This window comes from Ambystoma mexicanum, chromosome 4p (genome assembly GCF_040938575.1).
Source record: "Ambystoma mexicanum isolate Mex_15411 chromosome 4p, UKY_AmexF1_1, whole genome shotgun sequence".
In the NCBI taxonomy this organism is placed as follows: Eukaryota; Metazoa; Chordata; class Amphibia; order Caudata; family Ambystomatidae; genus Ambystoma; species Ambystoma mexicanum.
This window is the reverse complement of record NC_090927.1, coordinates 60,022,300-60,043,380: the sequence shown is the minus strand read 5'-3', so window position 1 is coordinate 60,043,380 and position 21,081 is coordinate 60,022,300. Positions and strand designations below refer to the sequence as shown.

General features: G+C 45.1%; 1 protein-coding gene across 1 annotated transcript in view; it reads left to right on the top strand.

Moving 5' to 3' along the window:
- Positions 1-21,081, top strand: part of LOC138452535 (NACHT, LRR and PYD domains-containing protein 3-like) — a 63,562-nt gene that overhangs the window by 18,591 nt on the left and 23,890 nt on the right. The window contains exon 3 of the mRNA XM_069604982.1: positions 14,453-14,623. Within this exon, the coding sequence (XP_069461083.1) occupies positions 14,453-14,623 (171 nt within the window). The remainder of the gene's footprint in view (positions 1-14,452; positions 14,624-21,081) is intronic.

Genomic DNA, 21,081 nt, shown 5'->3' with positions numbered 1-21,081 from the left:
CATGTCACTAGACCTTCTATTTCTAGCCGGTGTCAAGGTATCTTTCGGCAGGTCGTTGTGAGATGGTGATCTCATTATTGGAAGCTCGACAAATTCGTTTTTTGCCCAGTATGCATCGACATGGGTTGGGACAGTAGTGTATGGGTTTTGCTCCTTTGTTCAGTTCCATTAGTTGAAATGCTGTTAACTGACGGTATTAATAAGTCTTTTCCCAGTCCACACTTCTCGGATCGGTGTAGTGGGACATCTTTGTCGAGCAAGTTAAGTGAAACAGGAGACAATCGCGATGGAAGTAAGTTGAAGTCGATTTCCCGGAACGTCTTTGCGTAGAGGATTAACCTGTGTAGTCGAGGCCCCTGCAGGGGCGTTTTGACAGATGTCTTCTGTAGTTTTCCTTTGTTTGGGAACTGAAGGTGCTTCTAGGACTGCGTCTAAAATTTCTGCATCAGAAAGCTCTGCCTCTGCTTCCAATTTCCTCTTCGTTTGTTTAGAAAAAATGTCCTTCAAAGCGTGAGACATCAAGGGATTTGGGAAAGTTGACTTTCCTGATTCTCCTTTCTTTGCTGTTGCTCGGGCTGCTTTTTTTTGCTGGCAGCCTTGGTATATTGACTCACCCTGGTCCTTAAATGCCTTCTTCGTGAGGGCTCTTTTTTTGAATATTGCCATTGCTGTTTCTCTTTTTTGTGCATAGAGTTCACTGGCAGAGTCATTAGGTGTAGTGGGTAATGTTTCACCATCTTGGGCCATATCTCTATGCGCCACCTCCATCTGACCGGTGGGCATTTAGCAGGTGATCTGTAGTTTTATTGGATGATGGGGGTTGCGAGAAGGCAAGAGGTGACACTTCTGTTCCTCCGTCGCAAGTGTCCTGCATTTTAGGGGTTGGTCTGGTGTGGATTTCCACTTGGGTGGTAGATCGTGGGGTTGGGTACTCCAAAGCGTCTTGCCCCACTGTTGGCATCGATCTGTTTTGAACAACATTAATTAACAGAACACCGTCGTCATCACGCCGTGGAGCGGCACAGATGGAGAGCTTGTGAGACTCGCCGCTGATTGGTCGATCTACGGCCGGCAAGCTGGGGTCAGCCCCACGGCATCCTTCGAATCCGCAGGGGACAGCCCCACTTGCCGCGGCGGCTTGCCGGTCGCATGCAGTCGACATTAGCGAGGTCCATTACTGACGGCTACAGAACCGCCCCTCCAGTCGTGCCCAACACCCCCGCAGGTACATGTGGAACAAATGGGGACGGGGTGGCGTTGCATCAGGGAGGGAGGGTGTAGTGGGCGAAGAGACAAAGGCTTCCTCAGCGCTTACCTCCAAGTTTAGAGGCAACGCGCCACGCTGAATGGCGGCGCTTTCATCGCCAACGCCTTCTCCCACAGAGAGGCAGGCGACCGCAGAGTTGGAGATTGACGAGGCTGATGAAGCTGCGGTCGCCGCCTTTCTTTGCACTACGGAACTGGTATTATGGCTGGGTCCAAGTCCTTTCCGGTTCACCAATCGAGAATACTTGCTCCTCAGCACCCTGCCAGAAGGGCTTTTCAGCTGGGGCTGGTGAGCCGCGTTTTCAGTAATATAGTCTGTCGTTATGGGGAGTAACGGCGCTCCGGGATCTTCTTGCGGGTCCATGGCTCCTTTCCTCCGAGCCTCTGTGGACTGCTGTTGACTGCTCACACCTCAGCGAGCCAACTCAGCATGCCACTCCGCGTGAATGCTGGGGGTTTTAACCACTAGCACTGTAGAAAGACTGCAGCAGGAAGAGAAGGTAGAGACTGCTGTTGACTGCTCGCACCTCAGCGAGCCAACTCCGCGTGCCGCTCCGCGTGAATGCTGGGGGTTTTAACCACTAGCACTGTAAAAAGACTGCAGCAGGAAGAGAAGGTAGAGACTGCTGTTGTCAAAAATAACATTTTGCTTGGAAGTAGCTGAGCGGATAAAGGGGAAATAAAACGTGTATCAATACGCAACCTAAGCACAAAACAAAGTTGTAACACATACTTTTTTTTACTAAATATTAATTTAATTTGGGGAAATGTAGTGGCACCCTACAAACGGCGACAATGTGCAATGTCCATAATGGGGAAGAAAAATGCAGCGGCACATAAACCTTGTAATTCATTAGGAAAAATATATATTTTTTTCCCAAAGTAAAAATGTAATGTCCATTCAGTATATAGGCGGGAAAAATACACCTACATGATGTGGACCGCCTCCATTGCGTTCGCTGCAGTCAGACAGTAGTGTATGTGGAAGAGTGCCTATTCGGGAACTAATATTTCATGGTTGGTGCAAACGTTTTTGAAGCATAACCTTATCAAACTATATGTTTTTCTAACTGTTACTCACTGCATTCTTTCTGCTCTTTCCCTGTACCTCAAGGTTAAAAAACAACTGACCCTTATGGGTGTCGACAAATATGCAGCCGTACTGAGCTCATATTGAAAACAGAAAATTAAGTGGCCTTCACTTCGAATGCAAATACATTCTCATTTTGCAGCAACATATCAGCGGCTATTCATGAGAACCGCTACTCCCATACATGTGCGGAAGTGCTGTGTGTACGAAATAGTGCAGGTGGCTGCCTTAGATTTCAAACAGTAGGACGCCAGCCTGACTGCAGTAATGTTTATGTATTGTAAAATGGACGCAGTAAGTTCATTTCGTACAATGAGTAGCAAGTTTCACTGTACCGTATGACGGCGCTAACAAGAATACTTCAATGTTTGACTTTCTACTACCACGTCTCATTAACGCTCACCTTTCGAAATAGTGTTCCATAAGTGTAACCAGTGCATTGGTGTCTTCTTCGTTTAGGTATGTTAGCGGCGATGTCTGCGTTCAACAGAAAACAAAGTAAACATGGCAGACGTATCGAAACATTAAGACGCACTTCACGCTGTGCCACAACCAATCGGTGAAAGCGCAACATGGTCGCGGACAGCACGCCAGGAATAGCCAATTGCAATCTTCTCCACGGAGCGAACAGGGAAGTGTGACCGCGGAGCGGACATAGATATCACTAATTTTTAGAGACATACTTTTTGATCGTTTTTAAGGAAACTACTGGATGGATTGTCACAAAATTTAAAAAGCACGCTTTCGCGACCGAGCCCATGCTACTCCTGCAAATTTGGTGCAAATCCATCCAGCGGTTTGGCCTGTAACCGTGCGCAAAGTTTTCCCCCATTCAGTCTATGGGAAAAAAAGACGTTTTGGGACCCTCCCAATAACTTTGCCCCCCCTGGACCAAACATCTCCAAACTTTGCAAAAAAATTCAGTGGGCCATATATTTTTTTGCAAAGTATGGTGAGGATTCGTCTAAGTGGAGCAGAGTTATAAGCCGCCCAAAAAGTGCTCTTCCTATGGAAACAGCAACTTAACCATAACTGGCTGTGTAAAAAAATAAATATATATATATATATATATATATATATATATATATATATATATATATATATATATATATATATATATATATATATTCAGTGAAAAAACTTTGTTAAAGGGACGTTATGGTTAAGTTGTGCTACTAAAAACCTATGAAATTCAGTGAAAAAACGTTGTTAAAGGGACGTTATGGTTCCAAGTAAAACCGAAAAACCCTTGAAATTCGCCAGTTATGGTAAGCTAAGCAACCATAACTCGCGCCACCGTGCACTGCTAACACTAACACCCAGGACATCAAAGATGACATCACAAATGTCATTGATGACATCACTGATGACATCACATGGCTGGCTCTCCCTTTTTATCATTTACTGACATATCGAAGCCACATAGTTTTCTTCAGTAACAGTCAGGAAGTAAAAATTGAAAAGGTACTATATTTGTAGACTTAGGGTCAAGTCACATCATATGAAACATATACGTAGCGGAAGACACAGGCTTGAAAGAGAGCAATCCTTTCTGTGCATGAAGATAATCATTAGGGTTATCAGCACTTTCTCATAGTTTTATTTTTATTACTCTACCTTCCCTGTATATGCTCATATTTGTATACATTATACTCACTCTCCTTTCCTTTGGGTGCAGTCACATCATGTGATACACATACATATGGTAAGTAGCAGCTTTGAAACAGAGCAATAGTTTCTCTGCATAAAGACAATCAGTTAGAATATGAACTCTTTCTGCTGCTACTTCTGCTTTTTTGTTTACTTCACTGTCCCTGTAAATAGTCATATTTGTATGTGTTGTTGTCTCTTTGTGTTTTGTCTGTAATAATTGTGTATTAAGTGGGTTTTATTATCTACTTATTACATGTTTCACAGTACGCAAAACTCTAATAAGAGAGCAGTTATCATTTCAGTATTCAACATGGCAAGATTATGAATATGGCAACTTCATCATGTATGCTGCACACACTGCCTATGTTTCTGCATGAGTAGCTTAGTGTACTGGACAGAACTTCATAATAGAATGCTATTTATATCAATGCATTGCTTAATGCATTAATAAGCTCATGATATTTATCCGAATGATCCTTGACAGTTTTTGGTCAGCATTATAAGAATCCCTTGTACAGAGTTTTTATGATAAGTAAATGCACATGTGATGTCATCAGTGATGTCATCAATGACATTTGTGATGTCATCTTTGATGTCCTGGGTGTTAGTGTTAGCAGTGCACGGTGGCGCGAGTTATGGTTGCTTAGCTTACCATAACTGTCGAATTTCAAGGGTTTTTTGGTTTTACTTGGAACCATAACGTCCCTTAACAAAGTTTTTTCACTGAATTTCATAGGTTTTTAGTAACACAACTTAACCATAATATCCCTGACATGTAACATAGAACATACTAACCCCCTCGTAGTGATTTTCATGTCCACGGACTACCGCCATGTCCGGGGACACATCGAAAATCTGAGCGTGGTGAATGTACATTTAAATAGTGTGCCCCATTTCCCCTTTGAAGTTGGCTCTGAAAAGAGCCGTTTTTTTATTTTTTACAGATGCTTGACAGACACCTGTTATTTTATATTTTTTTTCTTGGTTTTTTTTCTTACTTTACTCCTAAAATCTTCACATAACCTTCTCCAAAGCAACCCTTACATTCCAAAATAAAAAGGCATTTCCGGTAAAAGATAAAGAAATGCCATCTTCTTTAAAATTAACAGCATTACTGGCATCAATATTCTCATTGTTACAGAAGAACATACCAGCTCTAAGCATGAAGGCACACATGCCTCGGTTGATGACACACCTAGCAATGTTTTGCTGAGGACAAAAAACTGAACTATTCTCCCATATTGCCCTAGGTAGTAATCCAGAAAAAATTACTTTCGCATTTGGAAGGATCTTCACTACGGCTTGAACCAAGCATTCCAAATCAGCCAACAAAGCCCAAATGGAAAGCACCATAGTGCAAAACTACCACATGCGGACTGTTCATCGTGGCCATATCCGCACAAACTTGTACAATTTCCTGTACATTGCAATCAGGCACAGTGCTCCACACCACCTCCACTCCTTTGTCATCAAAGTTCTTTGCAACATGCCTGCATTCAGCGTACTGCTGTAAACCATGCACAGAAACGGACACCAGGCGGAGATAGGAGTGTGACTTGAGAGAGAGGACATCCACATGTGAGCAGCGGCTGTAACCCCGTACAAGGCAGCAAAGGCAAGCTTGTTAAAGAAAACGATATATAGAGAGTCGTCCCATCCCACGTGAGAAATTTTAAAAGATTTATCTAAATGAGGAGCGGCACGGGATAAAGTCAACTATTAAATAGAACAGGAATCCACAAAGTAATCACGCTAGGAATGCCTCCCAGTGATCGCAGATAGTGGTATCCAGTTGAGAGCCAAGCACACCCCAACATCAGACAGACTTTAACTAGGAAGAGGATTGTAAATCGAGGGGGACCCCCCAAGAAGACACATAAGAAGAAGTCAGCCTGTAGAAGTGTATTCGTTTTTGAAGGTTGGACCCTAAAGAAAAGTGCGATGGGATCTCATTGAAAGCTGACCCCGCAAGAAATTAAGTCTACAAGAAGACTGATACGATTGTGCATTTAATTGAATGTTGTGTAAATTTTACCCCTGAAAAATTTCCTTGTCAATAGTGTGTAAGTGTGTAAGGAATGAAACATGTCGGGTATGGTATGGATGTGGTATGAAAGTAAGCATGATTTTTAGGAAGAATAAGTGAAAGGTTTTTACGGACTGGGTTGCTTGTCTCAACGATAGGGGTGAGCAACTTGTAGGTCCAGGTTAAGAGATGAATTTTTGCTAATTGTTAAATGGTCAACTGTTACATGAGATTAAATGTACACAACGATATTGCATGGTAATGGTGCAGATATTGTGATTTGCATACTATCAGAAATACTCCTTTTTAAAAAAGATTAAAAAATTGGAACTGTGAAGAAGAAAAGATAAAAGAAAAAAAGTTTTTTACTGTTGAAATATGAAAAATAAAATACTATTTTTTGATACAATGTGGTGTAGTATGAGAATTTAATGGCTATTAACCTCATACAGTAAGGTTCAACCAAATATGGACTTGGGGAAGCAAGGGACCGAGTCAACATTGTGTATTGTTTAAGAGTTCTGTTTATAGAGGGCTATTCACTATCGGTCATAGGAAATATTATCTCTAGTCTCTCTTAAGTTTATTGTAAACCATACACAAACATATCTCCGAGCACCAACACCCTGACTTTCTCCACTTCTGCCATCTTCACCACACACAGTCTCTTTCAACACAAATCCACAACCTCGACATCTGATTGGCTGATCCGTACAGTCTTCTTTCCATGTTGGATTTCCTGGAAAACCCGGATTTACCACGCCCTGTCCACGAACAGCGGCGGTGTCCAGGACGGCGTCCACTTTACTCTCTGTACCATTCCCTCATTGCATACAGCTAAGCAATCACACAATACGAATAACGTCCTCAGAACACCCCCATTTTGTGAATTTTCTACATATTAACATTACAAATATTATACTTTTATCTTGTACTCTGCACACAATGCTATCTTTCTCCATTAGCAGCTCAGTATACTACATAGAATCCCATAATACAATGCTATTTATTGATATAAATGCATTGTGCAAAGCACTAATAACGGTATGATATTTATTGCAATATCCTTGACACTTTTTTCGGAACATTATAATGAAAATCCCTAGTACACAAATTCCATGAAAAGTACATACACATGTGATGTCATCAGTTATGTCATCAATGACATTTGTGATGTCATCTTCGATGTCCTGGGTGTTAGTCTTAGCAGTGCATGGTGTTGGCGCGAGTTATTTTACATAGCTTACCATAACTTGCTATTTTCAGGGGTCTTTCGGCTGTACTTAGAACCATAACGTCCTTTAAACAAACTTTTTTTAATATCACGCAAACAATATACAAACATGGCTTGCAACAACCAACTTCTACAGATGGCTTTACGCAGAATGTTGCAAAGTAAGAATTTATGCTCGTTCACAGTGAAGGTCAGCTGCTTCATTTTTTTCTCGGGCCCCGGAGAAGCTCACGAAGCAGACTATAAGGTTGTATTGTGTTTTGACCTTGACAGACAGAGATTGTGATGAAAGACTTCTCTTGAAGGAGTGTGGCTAAAACGTAAGAGAAGATAAAGATGAAATTTCTGAAACGAAACCACTTTTACATATTATATCACTATGCGAAAGATCGTTGGCACACGCGGAGTCGTATTTTCGGACTGCACCACTCGTAGACAATGGAAATTGCAATTGTACTGTACATTACTTTATACCAAATATAATTACAATAGCGTAGCATTAAAGACCGCTGAAGTTGAACTTGTTCGTTGAAAGTGGCATAATGTTTTCTACAGCGTATTATCACCGCCGAATTGATCCCCTGTCTTTTAGAGGGCTCTGAAAAAGGCAGACGACACAGAGTGGGTTAATTGAAATAATTTAACCGGTCTATAGGCGGTCAAATGCTCTACTCGCTGTGCCACTTTACTGTAGCCTGTCAAGTGGCACAGCGAGTACATCGCTCGCTTTGACATCCGTGCACAGCTTGCTAACGCAAGTTCGAATCCAGGCAAGCCCAAACTCAGCCTTTCATCCTTCCGTGGTCGATAAATGAGCACCACACACCGTGGTTAATAATAAGCACCGCTTAGATACCTCACATTTCTTAGCGCTATATGAATGGGAAAATATTATTTTTTTATTATTAACATACTCTGTTGCACTATCCTCGATAGCAAATAGTTTCACGCCCTAATAAATAAAATGATGATTTTTAATGAAGATCGGCTGGTGAGACTAATTTATGTTTTTTAAAACAGGTACGTGGCCCCGTTTTGTCTATGTCACGATTTACAGACTCCAGCGGATGGGGTCTTCAACTGCCAGGCGCAAGTCCAAATATGCAACTTCATGACCCTAAACCATTTTATGGGACAATCGCCAAGGACCAATATTCCCTTACGCAGTACTAGCGGCTACAAACAACATACCAACCAATACGGTGGTCTAATGGCTCGTTTTTGGAGCAACCTTCCGATTATCAGGGAGACCATTTACTGCTTTTATCATAAACCAACAGCCTATCTACCGCAAAGGAACAACGCGCGGCTGCAAATAAACGTTTGCTGATCGACAGCACAGACAATAGCAAATCGCTGAATATTCACTAAACATTTCATGTGAAATAAATGTACTTTACCAAGTGTACAATCCTGCTGTTTACTTTTAAACCACAGTTTCATATTCCGAATTGTGACGCACTGAGTTGTAACCTGATCTAACACTCTCTGTACCGCAAAGGAACATCGCGTGTCTCAACATGAACTTTTGCGGATCGACAACAAAGACAAATGCAAATTGCTGAATATTCTCTAAACATTTGATGTCAAATAAATGTACTTTACAACATTTACAATCTTGCTCTTTGCTTTTAAATCACAGTTTCATATTCTGAATTGTGGCGCGCTGTGTTGTGACATAATGTGTGTTGTCTTCCGGGTTCTGTGTAAAGTCGCGTAGTACTGGAGACGACTGGGTGCGTTTCATGACGCACCCTGTAACGTCACGGAGAGAGGCGGGGAATATGAATGCTTTGATAATATCAGGCTTAGTGGCGGGAGATATGGTTTAGTGTCGCAAAAGCAAGTCAGCCAGGTCAATAGCGCCAGTCATAGGATTATCACATAATGTCGACGCACACCAGCCGGATTTATCGTTTCTTTAGTGGACAAAAAGTCGGTTGACGCCCCTAGGAAATTGTACTATTAGCGGACAAAAGGAGTGCTCTTAAAACACTTTCACCCTCACAACGAACAATACAAACAACCTTCTCAGAACACCCCCATTTTGTGTAATTGCAACCATTTCGGGACACTGCGAGTGTTCTTAGAACACATTCAACTAGACAAATTACAATATGGACAGCGTCCTGAGGACACCCCCAGTTTGTCTAATTACGAACAATTAAGTACACCGCGAGTGTTCATAGCTCTTTTTTACCTTCCTTGTGAACAAAAATGACACATACTCCGTCCTCTAAACACCCCACCATTTAGTTTATTTACAAAATGTCAGAAAAGCCGTGTTCTCCATGGACAAATCGAACGCAACAAAAATGTCTAGCACATAAAAAAACAAAGCATTGAACCTATCTCGTACTCCCCCACCCTCTCCAAACACTCTTACACACCAACACACGGCACTAAATACAATTTTTTATCCACGTTTCACTGCGCTGTACGCGGTCGACTGCGAATACAAGATGGCGGGCGCCACGGAAAATCTGACGCGCTCCACGCCCCTCGCCGTCCAATTAGCAAACACGTCGCATGTCTGCGGACATGACGCAAGCCCACGGGCCAATCGGGGTGCTGTCCGCGGAGCGAACAGGGAAGTCTGTCCGCGACGCGAACGCAGATATCACTAATTTTTTTGCCTTACATTTTAGTCATTTTTTAAAAAACTACTGGACAGATTTACACCAAATTTACAAAAGCACGCTTTTGGGACCAGGCCGCCGCTCCTGCCGCAAATTTGGTGTAAATCCGTCCAGCGGTTGGGGCTGTAGCCGTGCGCAAAGTTTTTTCCCATTATGTCTATGGGAAAAAAAAAGAATTTGGGACCCCCCCTATAACTTTGACCCCCCTGGACGAATCCTCACCAAACTTTGCAAAAATGTTCAGAGTGACCCAATTACTTCTTTTGCAAAGTTTGGTGAGTATCCGTCCAGGGAGAGCGAAGTTATAAGCCGCCCAAAAAGTGCTCTTCCTATGGAAACAGCAACTTAACCATAACTACATGGCCACTACCGTGGCCATGTAATATATATATATATATATATATATATATATATATATATATATATATATATATATATATATATATATATATATATATATATACATATATCCCACCAGGAAAAACTTTGTGTGCTGAACATCGGGGCGCCTAGGACCTTTAACAGCTATGACAAGCCAGAGGGCCGCCCCCACCAAGAAGCTCTCATGCGGGTGCTCTGCCCAGTCTCTAGTCAACACCCATCACTTCGGCAGCGTTTCAAGGAAGTTGTGCACCGCCCCAGGATCTGTGAAGAAATGTGCTTGGCCTCCTGCTGTACACGCAGTTTGGACGGGTACTACATGGTGTACTGAAGACCCGGTCGAGGAGGGCCTGCATTGCTGCCAGGATGAAGAGGCAAGCCTTCTGAACAGACTGAGTGAAGTCCGGATAGAAAGAGATCCTGGCGTTCTGATAGGTGAGGTCCCCCAACTCTCGAGCTCAGCAGAGAATGGTATTTCCGGTCTCTATAGTTCAACAGATGAGCTATAATTGGGCGGGTGCTCTGGCCCGGCTTGGGGGGGCCTGCAACACGTGATGGGCCCTCTCAACCAGGAATTGTGTTGACAAAGAGGGCTCTTGCAGAACTTCCTTTATACACTTTTCCATGAAGACCTCCATATTTCGCTGCGGGACAGACTACAGCATACCCACCACCCGGATATTGTTCCTCTGGGATCTTGCCTCCAAATTTTCATTCTTATCCCTGATGGCTGAGACTTCCCTGTGGAGTGGGCGGATTGCTTGTGCCACTTCTCCACTAGTATCCTCCATGGACCCTAATCGGTGCTCCACCTCGGATATTCGTCCACTCTCCTTCTCAATGCGCTCTTGCATTTGGTCGAACTTATATGCCATCCCGCCCTATATCGCGCTAACCCCGACCGCATCTCTGCCAGCACCAGAAGGAGCTCTGAAGTTGGAGTTCCTCACAGGGGCCTCACCTGTCTGTCAGGGGCTTCGCAGGGGGGCCGACATCTTCTCACACCCATTGCTTAGTCCTTCTTGGAGAAAGGCAAACAGGATTGCCTCTTGTTGCCCTTAGCCATATGGCTCCCCCTGCACTGTTCTGCTGGGCTCTTCCCAGTGAAGTTCTGTGCTTTCTTCACCTGAGCGGGAAATGTTCAATTGTCCTCGAGCCCAGTGCGTCCAGCCCCTAGTTCGCCCGGCTCCCCCGCCTTTAGTGAGAAAGTACCAAGGTGGAGCCACTGGAGAGAGGCCCGAAGTGGCTCTGCTAGCCCCTGAGCCCAGGGACCCCGTCATCACCATTCTTGTTGCTGTTTTTCTGCTCTGCTGTTCTGTTATTAATAATTGAGACCAGTAACGCTAAAATCAGTATATGTCCTGAAGAAAGCGGGAAGTAATGAGATACCGCTGAAACTGGTAGACAACAGATCCAGGAGTGATGACCTATATCCTGTGTTCGATACAAACGGAAGTGGTAGACACGACACAGACATAGTAGCATTTTTTTAAGATGAGCAGCTCCAACAAGATTGATAGCTGTTTTTTGGTTTTAGAAATTCCTTGATTAGTAAAATCAAGGCTTTGAGTACTGTAAGCCACACAGATCCCAGTAGATGACAATAAAGTAAAAATATCGACCTTGATGATGTGTGCAATAATTTACCAGACAGGAAAGTAGTGAGCAAGGATAGGGATAGACTTCACCTCCTTTTGTGTACCCTTGACAGGTGTAATATTAGTAAGCACTGAGGGCGTTCCCCTTACCTGTAGAGAGGGCCAATTAGCAAATATAGGGACATTTAGTTAGACATAGGGACTCAGAACATAGGATTAAGAGGTTCATAGCAATGCCTGTAAAATATCTATCCCATGCATGCACAAAAGCTAAAACTTTTGGCTTTGCCAATCTGTGTTGTTTATTTAGGTATTACAATGGTTCTCTTAAACGTTAATTACAGACTAGAACTGTTGCTACAAAGGCCTGAAGACTTAACCACTCACATGAGATTGAGAAAGACAGAGGGCCTCATCACGAGTTGGGCTGTAGCCCTTAAATGCGGTGGTAACAACCCTATGCATGGTCAGCCTACTCCATAGGGGATGCCATTCCATTGGACACAGCCCTGTCCATCTGTCTTCCATCACATGGGGTCAGCTGGGCTCATCGTCTCCAGGGAACCAAGGTGAAAAATACAATTAAATGTGTCATTCTAACAATGCTACTCTATAACTACACAGGGCACCTTGTATGATCATGGACTGGTACAGGAGGAGGCTCGAGGTCACTGTGACCCGCGCACATTTCACTCATCCCAACTGCGTCATCCGGTGTCCAAAGCTTCCACCCTCGCTTTTGAACTATAATTCATCCCGCTCGCACCTCGCATTACAAATCATGCCATTGTAAAGTACAGCTTTACAAGGACCATTCTTTTAGATCTTTTATGGTTGTCTGGTTTATGGTCGGTGGCCTGGGGTCTGCAGGTATCTTGGAATTCAGGGGTCTTGGGACTCGGACAGTTGTAGGGGCTACAACGTGTAGTAGGCTGGGTGGGGGTCGGAGGTTTGCTCTGGCCTGGTTGTGATAACACATGCAATGAGGCACCTAGCACCGTCTCATGGCCTTGCAGGATACATTCTTTCCCGGGATAAACCTATTGGCAACAGTTTTAGAACAAAGGAGGGTTTCTGTGGAACTTTGAACCTACTCAGGTTTCTTCACCAGGTTTGCGGCCTGTCTCTACCGTGCTGCCATGCAGGCCATATGTTTCTGCCATATATACAAAATGGCACTTGTTTATATGCCAGCACTATGTCTAAGCATCTTCTGTTCCTCCGTGCATAATATGTCCGTGCAGTGTTGCTTAGCACACCAAACCCTCGTCCCTGGCACATCACAGGTTTCTACATGGGATTTGCCTCACCCTAAAGCATCTAGGAGGGGTGGGATAGGTTAATTTCCTTCCCAACATTCCCCCCTTTCGTTACTTCTACAGTAACAAACTCCCCATACGCATACTCTCATTCTCCCTTTTCACTGCAGCCTCATACGGTGGACTTCCTTTCATTGGCAACCAGGCCCTGCATACTGGGGGATAGATTAATTTCCTTCCCAACAGTGTGCAAAAAGAGGGAGTGAGAATGAGAGCGATATAGAGAGAAAGGGAGAGAGAGATTGGGAGTAGCCCATCCTGTTGATGAAACCCCACGTTTCCATTTGAGTTTAGCCCCATTTGTTTACGCGTCCCTGATAACAGGGATTGGTATGGACTTCCTCCTTGATTCTGGGTGTCTGCTGCATCATAATACACAAAGATACCCCAATAGAAAAGCAAACGGTGATAGGGACAGATAGACGGACACATACATTGGTAGACAGACCAATAGACAAACACAGATACCAATATAGAAAGAAAGGCAGGCACAAATGATGGCAGACCGATAGATTGAAACACCCAGGAATGCAGAGAGGCCTACAGCTAGACTGAAAATAGACAGATTATATTGATAGGATGAATTGAAAGAGACAGACATTCAGACACACAAATAGAGGAATATATACATAGCTGCAAATATAGACATGCATATAAAGAGACATAGATACATGAATAGAAATATAGACTAGAAACTGACCAAGTGGTGCTGTGTTGATTGCTACTGTAAGAAGCTCACTGCTTCCAGTCAAATCTGATTTCTTATCTGTTGTACATTCTTTTGTGATCAACAGAGCATTGTTCCTCCCTGTATATAAATATAAATGTATATAAATATATAAAATGTGCAGTCACTAACCCAATGTGTAAATATAAGAGTGTTGCTTGGGGGCTCTATTTTGCACTATGTGAAAGACCCGAAATACATAAATGAAAACCTACTGGAAAAGTACATAACTCTGAGTGCCTATAAAACAAGTTGCCCGTGCTGAGGTGGGGCATTTCATTGGATGTATATCATTTGGATTTAGCAACTTATGCGCATCAATTTTCATGCAGGTGGCCTGTGATGGTGCTTTCCCATGTAATGAGGGCCTCATATGTTAAACATTATGTTAGGAGCCATCTCTGAACCAGAGACTTCATGTCTGCTCTGGGTGGCACTCTGCATGTTGCCACCAGGCCCCTTCTCGGAGTGATGATAAGAAAGCGGGTTTGCAGAGATCTGATGTCTTTGTCTCCTTAGATTGTCCAGGTGCTCCTTCACAGCTGCCTGTTGCGGAAGTCTGGCCATGGCTCTGTCTGCAAACTCTTCCCTGACTGTCTTGGACCTTGGTGAGAACGAACTGGGTTGCCAGGGATTGATACTTCTCTCTGAAGCGCTCAAGCACCCTGGCTGCAGAGTGCGCACTCTGGGGTGAGTAACTCCTGGTTTCAAAGGTATGAACTTATAATGTCTGGGCTCCATCACCAAAAAGCAGCTGAAAGAGAAGGTATCCAACATGCTTGCAACAGATTTCAAATGTGATTTTATGTTAAGAGTTCTTATTTTCACCAAAAGGTATCATGGCGCTAGGATACTAAGGTCGGACCAACATATTCTAGAAGGGGAGAGTCTTTATGATGCAGAGATATTGCAGATGATTCTCTGTGCTCCACAGAGCAGTAGGTAGATTGTTCCAAAGAGGCAGCAGATGGGCTGAAATGTAAACGGCAAAACTTCGCTTGCAGGTATTTGTTAGGAAAGAATTCATTTTATATGTACTGTGGGTTGAGGCTTCTAGGAATGGAACCTGCCTGTGCTGTGCAACAGTTATATTTAGTTTGTGAGTTTAGGCAAGATCACAGGTGCCGATTTGGGGTTAAGCCTGAGCCCCTGTTTGGTACGTGGAAAGGGTTTTTTTGCTCCCGGTTATCTTGGTTATAAAGATTAGAAATGATATCCATAACACTTTGGTTAGTACAAAGTGATTCGTTTATTTGTGGTCAGCCGACACGTGTTTCGACCCGTACGGTCTTTCTCAAGGCTAGTCTGTTTGCTGATTGCCCTCAGTGGGGTGTTTGTTCAATATGGAAACTGTCCTTACGGCAGTCCTGGCTCCTATTGGGCCCTTTGTATTCTGTCTGCGGCCCTGGAACGCAGACAGAATACAAAGGGCCCAATAGGAGCCAGGACTGCCGTAAGGACAGTTTCCATATTGAACAAACACCCCACTGAGGGCAATCAGCAAACAGACTAGCCTTGAGAAAGACCGTAAGGGTCGAAACACGTGTCGGCTGACCACAAATAAACGAATCACTTTGTACTAACCAAAGTGTTATGGATATCATTTCTAATCTTTATAACCAAGATAACCGGGAGCAAAAAAACCCTTTCCTCATTTTATATGTAATTTTCCCTCCAGTTGTACACCCCCAAACTTTTTGCTGCTGTTTAAACACTTAGGGCCTCATTACATGGATGGCAGTAAGGGTTTACCGGTACCGGTATTTTACCGGTACCGGTAAATTCTTACCGCCTTACTACGAGGTCCCTTTGCGGGTTGAGGAATTTAACGCCTTCTTTTTGCAGGTGTTAAAAACCAACCCGCAAAGGGACCAGGGAGCTAATTACGGTACCGCAATTTGCGGTACCGTAATTAGCGCCTTCCCCATTCCCATAGAGCCCTATGGGGCAAAAATGGGAACGGGGAAGGGCAATGGTGGAAGGGGGAATTACCGCCCAGCCAATCTTGGAATAGGGTGGTAATTCCCCTTTCCACCAAGGCGGTGCCGGTATTTTACCGGCATGAACCATGGCGCTAATAGCACCATGGTTCACCGCCATCCGTGTAATGAGGCCCTTAGTCTGACTTTGCCAGGGGCGCACAGACTTCTGTTGCAATCCTCTGGGCTTTCGCTCACTTTTTATGGGGAAACTGACTTGCCCTTAAGACAGTCAGTACAGGGAGACTTTGTTTCCCTTAGTCCTTTCCTCATGTTGCAACTTTTGTGCAACATGTAACAAGAGTGCAAGGTAACTTACAGTACAGTGCACTTGGGTCTCATAGTCATTTCCAAAGACCCTAGATACTCCTGTAGGACTTTTTGGGAGATGTGCAGATGTGTCATGGACAGGGTTGGTGGCAGTTTATCTTTTCATATAATTTTAACCCTTTCCTGCCATTTAAACCGTGTTAACCGCGTTTGGCACAAAGAGGTGGCCTTGCTCCAAAATACGTTCTTTGTCCTGTCCTTTGGCCATCTTGCCTCTTTCGTTTCCCCAGGTTGAACCGACCCGGTTCAGTCCTTATTTGCTCATGCAGTTTCCCGTGATTGCCAAGCTTTCGCAGACTTCTGCATGCCTTGTGTGTGTGCCTCCAGGATGTGGACGGGGTTGTCTGTCCCCAATACACATCCTGAGTGCCAGAGAGTATGGAGTGCTGTGAATGCCTAGGACCACCATGGACCGTGATTGGTCCACATATGGAGTGTGTGTTTGTGAGCAGATCTCCCACTGCGTCCTCTCCGTTTTGGCGCGAAGGGAACTTTGGATAAGAGGAGGCCAAAAACACCCATACCATGTCGATCTCTGGAGTTCTCACTGAACGAAGGATAGGATCCAAGTACCCTGAAACTAAGAAGCCGAGTCGAGGAACCGCTGGTGAACCGCTGGAAGGTTTGGCACCCTGAGCTGGCTGTCGTCCCGTGGGACCATTCTGCATCTGGTCATTCTAGAAGGTCTGCGAAGACGCTTCGACCCATTAGAATAGTGGGACCAACTATTCTCGGCACCTTCGACAAAACCTGCAAGTATGCCTTCATTTGTGCATTTGTGACCCTCTTGCCCCTGAAGCCTGCTGCAGTGAAACTGGCCTGGTCCATCTATCAGGAGCGGAGAAATCGCCACTGTCCCATTTGGTAATCATCGCTGTATCGCCAGAACTGAAAGCCGCAGAGACGTCCTTTTTGTCGCATATGAACCTGCAGCCAGAGTGGACTCAACTGGCGAAGTTTGGTCTGGACTGCGCCTGGGGCCGGTGAGTAACCCTAACCTTAACTGGTGGCCCCCAGCGCCTCCATCTGTTTTTACGCACGAATGGCCCCTGGGGGTCCCTCTCCTTTCCACTGCTAGTGCGAACTAGCGGTCTATTCCCAAACCTTGGAATCACCTCTGCCTTCAAGTGGAGGCCCACCTGGAATAGTGGGAATCTATTCTTCATCACCTCACCCACCTTTCCTGAGCTGCTAGAGACCCCTGAAGAAACCCCGTTTTGCCCTTTGGAACAACCTCGTGCGCCTGCACTGCATGTACTATTGAGCATAATGCTCCTCTCTTCTTAGGGTTTGGACTGCCTCTTAGTTAGGTGTGTGTTGGATGTTGAAGGGGACTAAAGACTGTCTGCACTGCCTATGTTGTGAACATATTTCATGCCTTTAACCCTTTAGACCCCAATGGTCTTGTATATATCTTGTATTGATTGTGTTGCATTGGTTTAGTATGATTGCTGTGATTCATTTACTGTGTGTTGAGTTACAAAGGCCTTGTAATAAATGTGTTTATATGTTTGATATATACACCTGTCTGGGAGTAATTTTTTAGGTGTCCTTGCTCTATGTGCTCATTGAGGTCTTTCAGTCACCCTCACCCCTCCTGAGACTTAGGGCCTCATTACGAGGTGGGCGGAATGGGTTTAACGGCGCCGGTAATGGTGCCGGTAAACCCATTCCGCCCTTTTACAAGGTTCACTTGCGGGATCCGCTCTGAACGTCTGGTCAGACCATGCGTCCTTTGCGGGTCCCGCAAGGGGACCAGGGAGCTAATAATGGTCCCGTTACTAAGGGGCCCGTTATTAGCTCCCTCCCCATTCCCATTGAGCCATATTGGGGCTCGAATGGGAATGGGGATGGGTTTTTTGAATGAGGAATTACTGAGTCCTCCAAGGTTGGAATGGCCCAGTAATTCCTCATTCAAGGAACCCGGACCCGAGTTTGGAGGCAGCCATGCCCTTAATAAGGGCATGGCTGCCTCCAAACTCGCAATGAGGCCCTTAGTCTTGACCCCCTGGCATAGCTACCTTGATTGGTCTGGCTTGTCCAGAGGTTACCCTGTTTCAAGAAACTAGGCTGGCCTTCTGAACCTCTGCCCACCAGGTCAGAGTTCAGAAATCCGTCTTAACAGTATTCTGCCCCTTGACAATAGAAGGCCCGGTTTACCAGGCAGAGGGATTTGTCATGAAGCCTTTTGGCCACTGGCAGCAAATGAAGGGAGCGAAGGACTGGGCTGATGGGAGCTCCATAGGGAGAGCCTGTGTCCGCCCATGCGGCCATGTTTTGCAGCCGCTGCAGTCTCTGGATCAGACCCTTCGGCTGGCCTAGATAGAGAGCATTGCAGTAGTCAATGCAGCTAGTAATCAGGGACGCCACTACCTGGGGGCGAAGATTAACCGGGTGAAAAGGAAGTATTCTCTGGAGCACCCTCAGGGAGTAGAAGCCCATCTCACAGACCGCACTTACCTGGGTGACCATTGACAGGGAGGAGGAAAGATAGACACCCAAGTTCTTAAGCTGGACGCCGGAGTAGGAAAGTCCCCAAGAACAGGTGGCCAGGAGGAAGAGCCACAGGGAGTGACCTTACGGCCGCCAGACACTCCCCCAGCCGTGCTGACCCCTCAGTCTGATCTTAGTCAAACCTAACTAGAATGTGGCTGTCGTTGGCATAGGCATAGAATCTGAAGCCACGGGAGTGGATGAGAGCAAATAGCGGCTGAACATAGAGATTAAACAACAAGGGGGACAGGGCAGAGCCTTGGGGAACACCGCAGGATATGGAGTGCGAGCCAGAGAGAAAAGGAGGTAAAGAGAGTGTCTGGCGACGGTCAGATAGAAAGGAGGAAAACCAGTCCAGGACGGTTCCCTTGATGCCTGCTGCGGCAAACCGGGCAAGAAGGATGGTGTGGTCGACGGTATCGAAAGCTGCCGATAGATCAAGCAGTATCAGGGCACCCACACCACCTTGATTAACCAGCATATTAAGATCGTTGAGTACCGACAACAGGACACTCTCTGTACCTCACCCCGGACGGAAGCCTGATTGAAAAGGATCAAGGCCAGGTGATTGGTGTCACCAGAGTCTCCAGAAGTTTCATGAAAAAGGGAAGCAGAGCAATAGGTCTCTAGTTGTTAGCAAGAATAAGGGGGTCAAGAGAGGGCTTTTTCAAGAGGGGGTGAACAGTAGCATGCTGAAGCTCTTGCGGGATGGTACCTAGTTTACAGGAGGTGTTTACTGCAGTTGTAACCCCAAGGTGATTACTGCAGGAAGAATCTCCTGTAAGACTACCACTGGGATTGGGTCTGAAGGGGCAGCAGATTTCAGCAAGCTGATCTCCATATCGACTTCAGCAGTGGAGAATTCTAGGAAACAGGACCAGGAATGCTGGGTCTGCTTACTAGCATTGTCGCGTTCAGCCAGTCAGACATTTAACTGTATGTGGTCTCAAATGTCCATGACTTTGGTCATGAAGAAGTTAGCCAACGAGTCACACAAGGTTTGAGATGTCACTCTGGGTGCTTTTTGGGCTGTGGATGAGAAGGGCTTTACCACCACGAACAACTCTTCAGACGTCCTACAAGTCCCTACCTGTAAAAGACATCTGTTTCCAACAAGCCATAGGAATTTCGCCACTTACGTTCTGCTTGCCTGACCTTTAGACAAGCAGCTTTTAGTTCCACTGAGAACCATGGCGCAGAGGGGCGCTTGCAGGACCGAAGGAGCTTGAGCAGAGCAACTGAGTCAGCAGCTTGCTCCAAAAACCGAGCTAGTGACGAGAGATTAGGATTAGGTAATGCCAAACAGTCCTTAGTAATACTAGAAATTAGTGCATTATGGTCAGCAGCCCACCAGTTACGACGGTATGTGGCGGCAGGATATAGTTTAGAAGCATAACTGCAAGTCAGCAAAGTAAAAGAAACAAGGTGATGATCAAACCAGAAAACTGGGTTGATAGCTTGGATGTGAACAATAGCCTCAGTAGAAAAAATGAGGTCCAAAATGCCTCCATGGAGATGAGTGGGCTCAGTTACCAGCTGAGCCAGTCCTAGATCAGCCCAGGACTAAAAAAACTGAGTGTAACGAGTGGCCTGGGGAAAGTTAAATCTGATATTAAAGTCACCTAGGACTAATATGTTTGAAAAATCTCATTGGAGGCCTGCAATGAGATTGGCAAAGGTGTCCATAAAACCATAAAAACGGGCTGGGAGGGTAATAGATACACAGCTAAAAAGAGCAAAGTGTAGGAGGGAGAGATTTTAAAGCGCACCAGGAGAGCTTCCACTTTTTAAGTATTGTTAAGCTGCGATTTAAAAATGATTGCAACCCTCCCCCAGGGTGGGAAGCCTACATATCAAGATGAATAACATTATACCACATAGGGAGAGCTGCAATGAGAGTGGGAGCCCAGGCTCTGTTATACAGAGTAGGTCAGGAGAATGAACTTCCAGCAAATCCTAAATATAAGCACAATGTGTAGTGAGGGAGCTCAAATTCAGCAGCATAAGATGCAGCGCTTCATTACCCAATGCCTTACCAGTCTCCTTTACAGGCTCAGAGGTACCAAATCAATAGTCTCACTTGTCAGCCCGCACGACCCGTCCTTAGCCTGGACAGGCACAGACGGGCTTGACTTAAGCGCGACTTCAGCGCGGGAGGCACGTTCCCGCTGTGCCCTACCGATGCACTGTCGGCAGCCATGTCTGTATTAAATGCACATGGTATTACCATAGCCAATCCACGGAGAGTCACGTAGACAGCAAGGACAGACTCGCTCTTGCCTCTGTGGGTGGAGTGAGAAAGAAAAGCTTGGCACCCTACCAAGCCGAGCCTCAGAATGCCTTGAG